Source organism: Micrasema longulum, unplaced genomic scaffold (assembly GCF_059751315.1).
Source record: "Micrasema longulum isolate JH-2025_06_02 unplaced genomic scaffold, ASM5975131v1 h1tg000582l, whole genome shotgun sequence".
Taxonomy (NCBI): Eukaryota; Metazoa; Arthropoda; class Insecta; order Trichoptera; family Brachycentridae; genus Micrasema; species Micrasema longulum.
Genome location: NW_028277778.1, coordinates 949,458 through 958,956, shown reverse-complemented (window position 1 = coordinate 958,956; position 9,499 = coordinate 949,458). Strand labels below are relative to the sequence as shown.

The following is a 9,499-nucleotide window of genomic DNA, read 5'->3' as shown; positions in this document are numbered from 1 at the left end:
GTTTAAATAAAGCAAAATTAGCGAATGATACACAGTGTGTAAAGTGGTCACTTAAACCAGCCAATGACAGGTCATAAGCCCTATAGATGCCTAGACTTCTTTACTCCCTTCTATAAAACGTTCTTCATCTCTGTTGTATCATGTTAATAGGATACTTATACCAGATTAAAAAAAAAATCAATAAATAAAATAATAAAAACAGATAATACATTATTTGTCATCACATAATATATTTAAGTAATATAATTATTAATGTCAATTTTATTCTGTGATTCTGTGGATCAACTAAAACAATGGTTATTATTAACTTACTTATATACGTAGCTTAATTCTACACTATTATTATACAAAACTTGTACATTTTATTAAAAAATACTACAATGACATTCATTAGATATTTCCCTTATGATTGAAATGTCAACACTGAGCACTGGCCGATTCCTGTTTAAATAAATAATGCCGAAAACGGCCACTTCGAACGCCACATGTTCTATGTCATTTGTTATATTATATTGACGGTGTCATATCAAAGAAAAATGGAATTTTGAAAATAATGTTCAAAATACTAGTTTCTGAATAGAGAATCATCCAATTATATTTGATATGTGCAAGCTTGTTTTAGTACTAAAAAACCGCGACTGGGTTAAAGATATAAAATAAAGTGTTCTTTTTAAACGGAGTAATAACCTGAGGTAATCGGCTAGCGTCATCGTTTACTGAGAGCGGGCTGAGCGCTGGGCGCACAGATATTTTTTTTGTAAGAAGGTGATTTATAATAAATAAAAAAATATATTACTTATTTTTACAAAATCAAAGTTACTTTAAAACATTATTATCAAAAGAACAATAAATGGTTAGCTTTACACAATCGCTGATTTGGACGATTTGCCTCTATTTCCAAAAGGCGTTCAGTGATGTTCGCACACTCCACACAGGAGCGGACGTGAACAAGAAGTATTTTTTTTATTTTTTTTTATTTTTTATTTTCTTTTATTCAGGAAACATACAGTACAGTTACAAAGTTTAATATTTTACACAATTGGACTTAATTCTAATGGACCAGTGAAGTTTCCATATTAAAAAGCAATTAAATCTAATGTTAATTATGAAAGTATAAAAAAGAGAAGGAAAAAGAAAACATAAATGAAAGTTGTTTAAAAATTTAAATTTAAGTGAAAAAAAATATATTTTAAGGTTTGTAGTTTGTAGTGAGTATTTACAAATGGAAATAATATTAAAAATGAAGAAAACTTGTAAGAGTAATTAAGAATTAAGAATAGAAATAAAGAATGAAAAACATACTCAGATGTAAAAATAAAATAAAATAGTAATAACATTTTTTTTTAAAAAAGGAAAAACATAAACACATATTTATTATACATAGTATTATAACACATAGTATTGTTCATAATGTCATAAACTAGCAATGCGGAAACTTGTCGGCTTCTTTTGTTTATGTTAGCAAACACTGACTTTATATTTAAAACTAGCGGACCCGACAGACGCTGTCCTGCCCGAACGTTGGCTTGTTGCTATTTATTACCTTGGAAAAAGACATTTCATTGATAAGTAGGTACCTAGGTACTTGTTTGTGATTAAATTCCAAAACTTAAAATTGTTGATATTCAAATAATGAATAGGTACTTGTTTATGGTTGAACTCCAAAACATAAAATAAATATTTTTTGATATATGGCATTATTTTTGCAAACGTCAAACTTCGGTCTTCTCACCAACAGAGGGGTGTACTTATATAGGAATACGATTTAAATGAATGTTTTGAATTTAATATTATTTTAGTATTACCAAAAATCCAATAAAAATACATAAATGGGTAGAAATTAAAAGAAATTTAAGGAAAGAATCTGATTGAGATCCACAAAAAACAAATGTTTTTTGTAAACATTCAAAAACAATATTTTTTTTACAAAAAAAAAACATCTTTCCATTTTTTTGCAAATGCATTCTGCTCAAATGTAACCCTGGTAGATCAATGAATAAAACATTTAAGCTCCTAACCTCTTTTTTACATATTCGATTAAATATTTTAATATCTACGAACACGCACAGCGTAAAGATCTATATTTCTCTGAAAACCGCATCGGTTAAGCTAGGGTTTCCTAGGACAGCGGTGCCCGTATCTTTACGGCCGCAGTGAGCGGTGATGCGGTGGACGGCCGTCGTAATGGTGACTAGAGAGTGATTCCCTAGGAAAACGGTGTTAGTAACACCGTTAAAAAATAAAGCCACTCTCTAGTCACCGTTACGACGGCTGTCGGCCAAATCACTGTTCACTACGGCCGTTAAGATACGGGCACCGCTGTCCTAGGAAACCCTAGCTTTACGCCGTTTAGGAGGAATACGGTGACATCACACGTACAGAGGATGAATATAAAGATGGCTCTACAAACATTTATATTTTTATATTTGTCCAATAATGAAAACATTTCATTTGATGATAAAAAGTTTCCGAACCATTTCTTATCTATTCAGTTAGAATAAAGATATAAAAGTTCGACCACGAACAAAAACTATAATCATGATTGCTCGGTCTAGACGAAACAGATTGCACGCTCTTTTTATATAGTTTTGTACATAAATAAAATGCCCATTGACATCAGCTTATAAATATATAAGTGATTTGATTTCAGTAAGCTTTTATGTGGGAATTTATAATAAATCCTGAAAATTATTAAAAAAATACCTCTTTTAATTTTATATTAGAAAAAATATATTCCTTTTTATATTTATTTATTAACGGACATTGTCCATGTAAACAATTTATAAGGTTTAAATATTACAACAAAAGAATAGTTTAAAACATTTTTAAAAAAGAAAAGAAGTATTGACAAACATAAGGGACATCGAGACAAGATCTGGACTATTTATTTAGCGCTCGTTTAAATCGTTGTTAACTGAAAATAAAAAAGTCCAGATCTTGTCTTGAGTTAAAAATACGACAAAGACGGGTCATAGGAGAATTAAGGCCATAGTTTGTTCTATGCTGATCGATGAACAGTATTTCATTGTTTCTCAATCTACGAGTCGGAACATTGAATTTTACTTGTCCCAGTAATGATGGAGCATCGATTATACCATTTAGTATGCCGAACATATATATGGAGACAATATTAGTTCTACGTTTTTGTAGACTAGAAATATTTAACATTGACTCTATTTCAGCATAAGAATAATTATCTCTCTCTAGTCCAAGCATTCACGCTATTTTTCGAAGCAAGCGATGTTGAACTGATTCAAGATGTTAAGAAAAATTTCGATACGGTAAATGGTTTATATTTTGATTTTTAAAAAAATATTTAATGTTCCAAAAAATTAACATGAACATAAAAAGCATAAAATTAGAAAATAACTGAGTTTACAATAAATTAAAGTATTGGTTTTGGTGAAATTCGAAATTTTTAATTATTTGTCTTCAAACATATTTTTACCTATATTTTTGGCATGTACAAATTTTCTTTCGAAAAATCTGGATTATTCAACATTGATTCTAATTTCATCTGCAAAATATCAACAGTTAGTTAATAAAGATTTGAACGAACCCAACATATTATTAATTAAACCGTCTAGTTTAATGATAAAGTTAATAGAAAAAAAGAAACTCTCGCCGTTATCTATCTAAAAAACCGATGATGTATAAATACTTTAGGTTTTTAACAAAAGATGTCGCTAGTGTTCTCTTTACTTTCATTCTCTATAGTCAACCACGCACGGGAATTCAATATTAAAACCAAGCTTATGAGTATATATAGAATACGAGAAATTGAAATTATTTTATTTGATTGCAAGCCTTCAAAACGGAATGTCAAGTAGACGGAAGTAAGCATTCTTGGTAAATAAAGCTGCTAGCGATATTCGCACAGTGCACGGTGAAAATGTAATTTTGCATTTTTTTGTTGTGTTCTCTTGATTTTTATTAAATTTGGAAAAAATGGACACAACTTATGCTAACACCAACAAATTAGTTAATTATGTATTCTCTTTCATTGTTTTACGATAAATTTGTCAATAATCCATAACATCTTCACCGTAAACTGAGCAAATATCACAAACAGCTTTGGCAGCTTTGTTCCCACGATTGAAGGCGAAACAAAAGAGGGTGTCGAAAATAAGCTCATTCGTGTTCTTGCGATTCCATTTTGAAGGCTTGTAATCAAATAAAATAATATATGTAGCGTATAAATGATCACAGTTTTTTGTAATGCAGACAATTTTCTTTCGAATGACGTACATTTTTTAAACATAAAAAAAAATTGTGGTCATTTTTAAATTTGATAACACCCAATATTAAAAAAAGTATTGTGTAGTTTTATTGATTCTGAACGCACGCACAGATAAATTTGGTTGGAGCGTATCAGTAAATTAATAAATAATAATTTATTTATTATAATTTGTTTTTTGCATTTACAATGGGTATACATTAGTTACAAATACACAAAAAAAACTAAAACATTAACACAAAAAAAACCCACAAAGGCATGGCCGGTAACCGGGTATACATTTTATTTTTAATTGAAATAAAGGCTACTGAAAGAATACAATAGATATCAATAAGTTTAAAAATGAGTGTTAATATTAAAACACAATTTACTAAAAACGAGAAAATTATAGTAAAAGTATATTTTATTCATTAAAGAAAGAAGGTCCGTTTTTTTAACCATAATTTCAGCTTCAATTTTTAAAAAATAGTGTTTGCACGAGTCTGGTTTAACGATAAGGGATTTCAAATAAACTATACTGATAATAAAATACTCACATTTAAATATTCTATCTTCTCATTTTCTTCTGTTTCCCCTGCTTGAATCATGGACGATACTCTGCTAATTTTGGTGGTAGTATTTACACCTAGAATAAACCAAAACACACATTTAAGCAAATTATCATTTTTATAATACTTAAAAATACCCCATTACTCTCATTAAAAATTTACCAAATGGAAAATGTGTATAATTTCCTGTCATTAGTTCCATATAGAAATAGAGTCAATGTTAAATATTTCTAGTCTACAAAAACGTAGAACTAATATTGACTCCATATATATGTTCGGCATACTAAATGGTTAAATCGATGTTCCATCATTACTGGGACAAGTAAAATTCAATGTTCTGACTCGTAGATTGAGAAACAATGAAGTACTGTTCATCGATTAGCATAGAACAAACTATGGCCTAAATTCTCCAATGACCCGTCTTTGTCGTATTGTTAACTCAAGACAAGATCTGGACTTTTTTGGTTTAAGTTTACAGCGATTTAAACGAGCACTAAATAAATAGTCCAGATCTTGTCTCGATGTCCCTTATGTTTGTCAATGCTTCTTTCTTTTTTTTTTAATGTTTAAAACTATTCTTTTATTGTAATATAAATATTGTAGGTTTAAAAACCTTATAAATTGTATACATGGACAATGTCCGTTAATAAATAAATAAATATTATCTTAGTGTTTTTTCTCATATTTAAATTTTAATATTATAAGACTTCAGTAAATGAGTACTTCTAAGGCTTTTACACAATAAAATGTGTTTAGGCAGATGGAGAAAACAGTTTTGTTTGTTAAATAAAACCAGAACCCTTGACAAGTGTTTTTGACTCGATGACTACTGTCAGGTTAAAATCCTGTAAAGAAAAATCGAGTGGAGAAAAGTTTTCCACGTCGGCGCGTCCGTCTAACATGTTTTAGATCCTGGGTGTAATTCCTAGAAAAGTTGAAGTTAATTAATAATGAAAATGCACTGAATTAAATGTTCTAATGTTAAATGCCTTATGCACCACTGGGTACGGAAAGGGAAATTATTGAGCTGATGAAGATAACTCTATTTAATTATTCAGTACCTTGAAGTGTTTTCATTACATACTCGCAGAGAGGGGCTTTATAGACTTCTAGCTAAACGTATCAAAATGCTTGAGCTCTGATAGTAAATTATATCTCGGTCCATTGATTCTCTCATAGCTTATGGTATTTGACTGACAAAGCTCTTGTCTTCATAAAGGCTGTCAGTAGGCACACATAATCTATTCACTAAGATAATGGAATCAATCAATACAGATTAGCTACAGAGTAGAAACATCCATTCGCACTACACAAGTGACAGGTGAATTATCCATTCTGATGATACATCCTGCTGAAGGTGTCTGAGACCCTGGTGTTATCAGCTTAACCAATATTTTAGGGGGAAATGTACGTAAAGACAGAAATTACACGTGGATTGTATACCATTGACAATTTCAATGATTGAATACACACATAATGAGAACGTCTTAATTTGAATTAGCAACACATTAGTAGTTAACAAAGGAGTTCTATTAGTTGGAAACTTTATGACAAAAAAAGATTGGCGTCTCTCTTTAGATATCAAGAGGTTCCCATAAGTTCTGAAGACAACTAAATGGAAAGAAAATATGTTAACATTCTTTCCCGTTATGAAAATGAACATGACTGCTCTACCAAAATATGTTGACTTTCTTCCCCAGTAATAAAATAACCACTAATGAATAAGTGGCTTTACTTGTTCACTGCGCGCTTTAGTGGGGCGTGAATTTGGAAATTATTACTTTCAGAACTAAAGAAAATTTCTACCAGCTCCTCCCAATAACGTTTTTTCAAAATCTTTTTTAATAATTGGGAATTCTTATGTACAAAAGCTGGTGGCTTTTGAATTTCATCGATGTATAAATCAGTTAAGCCAACGTGTATCTTAAAGCGCGCGGCTGACGAATGACGCCCGCGCAAGGCGCGTTCTAAACAAAATCTGACAACGCGCGTTTGACCAAACGCCAGCGTTTTACGTGTTTATAAATCTATGGACCCTCTTCGTTCTTAAAACACGCGTTTCCAAAGCGCACGCTTCAAAATGTCTTATGTGTACAAGCTCGAAAAAATGTAACATTGACTGGGATCTATGTAAGAAAAATATTAAAAGGGAAATTATTCATAGTTTAGTCACCCATTTAAAACTATCCTTATTGATTTTTTTTTTCAAAATCTTGTCTTCCTTTTACTATAATTCTGTCTCTCCTTTCTTACACAATACTAAACTAAATAGTTGATTGGATATCTAGATTTATGTATGATGCATGCCTGGAGAGCGACTGGCGATGAACTAAAGTAAGTCAAAAGTTATGGTATTTGAAAGCGGAAGAGAGATTACTGACTGCAAAAAAAAAAATATAAACAACAAGAAGATTTTTTTGTATCTGGAAGGCATGTTTTCAAGAAATGGAAGATAAGAAAAAGATAACAAAGAATTGTGAATGCTAGCAACAAAATGAACGGCGCACTAAGCACAGTAATCGCTAATAAAAAAATGTCAATCAAAGCTAAACTGGCAGTGCACAACGAAGTTTTAGTCCCAGAACTAATGTATGGAAGTAAAACATGGAACTGGTAGAGGAACGATGAAATCCGAATGAACGCGGTCGAAATGGAATCTCATAGACGAATGTGTGGGAAATCAATGTTTAACAGGGTTACGAATGATGAAATCAGGCGAGAATGTAAATCTGAGTCAGGCACAATTGATTGAATAATGGTCTTTGATATGGTTTGATCATATAGAATGAATGGATAACAAAAAAATTATAAAACAAGTATACCTATATGGCAAAAATGGACCATAACGTGAGACCAGGATGATCAAGGAAGACGTGGCATGATTAGAAAAACCAAAATCTTAAGTCTGGTCATGTCAAAAGCTGGCAAAACTGAAGGGCATGTATGACAAGATGTATGAATGTGGTAGAAGATGATGTCGAAATGTATGCCAGGATAGATGTGTGTGGCGGTCTATTCTATCTGCCTACTCCACAAGAAAATGGCGGGATGGTAGTAGTAATAGATTAAATGAGTTCTTTACACTAAACGCAAAGAGGACACGTATCCATAACTCCATTCCCCAAACACAAATAAACGCTGTGTTTCTAGTATGCAATACATAATAAAAAGTGTAAAGTTCTAGGACTTCTTCAGACAAGAGAAAATTTCATAACTACCCTGTACGCCTCGACACGGGTTGTGTCCAGTGAAGTGTTCACATATTAATATAAAATGTAAATGTTCAAATATTTAATAATTTCACAATATTTCAAGTTTGTTCAAATGTTTGGAGACAAAGACGGGATTTCTCACCCCCTAGGAAGTCATTAAGATTATCAAATTATAAGAGAGATGGAGAACATTTTAAAGATGGAAATATGGAGGACTAGGCAGTTACTGGACCTGCCATTGGCTGGTTAAAGTGATCGCTTTACATACTGTGTAACATTCACCATTTTGTCTATGTTTAAACATCTATATTTCCTTAATTACTCAATTCGTTGATTTTAGTGAAGTAAGAGAGCTGAAAACATGGTTGTTGTGAAATGATTCGTCATATCAAATCATTTCATATACCAGACGTTTGAACAACTTTCCGGACAAGTTGGTTTAAATACAATATTTTGAGTTTATCCAAATGTTTGTAGACATTATACTAGATTTCACTCTCTACAGAGTCATTAAGATTCACAAAGTACAACAGAGATGGGAAACATTTTAGATAAGAAAATATGGAAGTCTAGAGATCAACGAGGCCTATATTTCACCATTTTGCCTATGTTCGAACATCCATATTTCCTTCATTTCAGTTTGAGTTCTTTCACTTTACTAGCATCAATGGATATAGGAATTGAGGAAATCGTTAAGTATGCGATTTTAGGAAAAAGGAAAAAACAAAAACATACCAACTATCAAATTTATCTTTTACAACAAACCGTCACACTGTTTAACTGCACGACTATGCAGAGAGGAAAGAACGCCATATCAATGTTTTTTTTTAAGTAGGCTTCGTATTTTTTTATATACTTAATGGAAAAAAAGTCAAATTAATTAAAAGAGTCCCCCTTACTATAATATATATATATAATCATATACTAATACTCGTTCGAATGAGGATTGTTCGGTGTTCAAAATTTGAATAACATTGTGAATATGTTCCTCAAACATATTTTTTATTCTTTCTATGCTAATTTGCCTCTTGGATTTAATTCGTAAATTTACGCATGCATGCACACTGATTACTCCGACTTTGACATGTATATCTTCAAGAATTTGCCATGCCTGGTATTTCACTGTCTTATTTACTTATAATTTATTTACTAATTATTGAGTTGTATTATACAGGTGACTGGAACTGAACCCGCCAAAGCAAATTGGCATATAAAGGAGGTCATTGGCTAATCATTGGATCTTGCTTTCCCGAACTAAAGTTTTATAGTTTGGGAGATTTGTAAATTTTTAAACTTTATTGAGATTTTTTCAAAATTTGTAATTTTTTTCATAATTTTGGTATTTTTAATTTTTTTTTTTGATAGTCATAAACATTTGTGATTAAAATACGTTGGGATTTCCCTTAAACTATGGTTAAAAGATAAGATATCTTTAAAAAAAAAACTTTACGATAAACTTCAACTTGAAATAAAAAAGATTTCGTTTTTTCACTCATTTATTC

At 31.0% G+C, this 9,499-nt stretch overlaps 1 protein-coding gene across 1 annotated transcript in view; it reads right to left on the bottom strand.

Moving 5' to 3' along the window:
• Positions 1–4,773: 4,773 nt before the first annotated feature.
• Positions 4,774–9,499, bottom strand: part of LOC148280412 (uncharacterized) — a gene marked incomplete at its 3' end in the record, with an annotated part of 251,815 nt that continues 247,089 nt past the window's right edge. The window contains exon 3 of the mRNA XM_088228458.1: positions 4,774–4,862. Coding sequence (XP_088084584.1) covers positions 4,774–4,862 — 89 coding nt within the window. The remainder of the gene's footprint in view (positions 4,863–9,499) is intronic.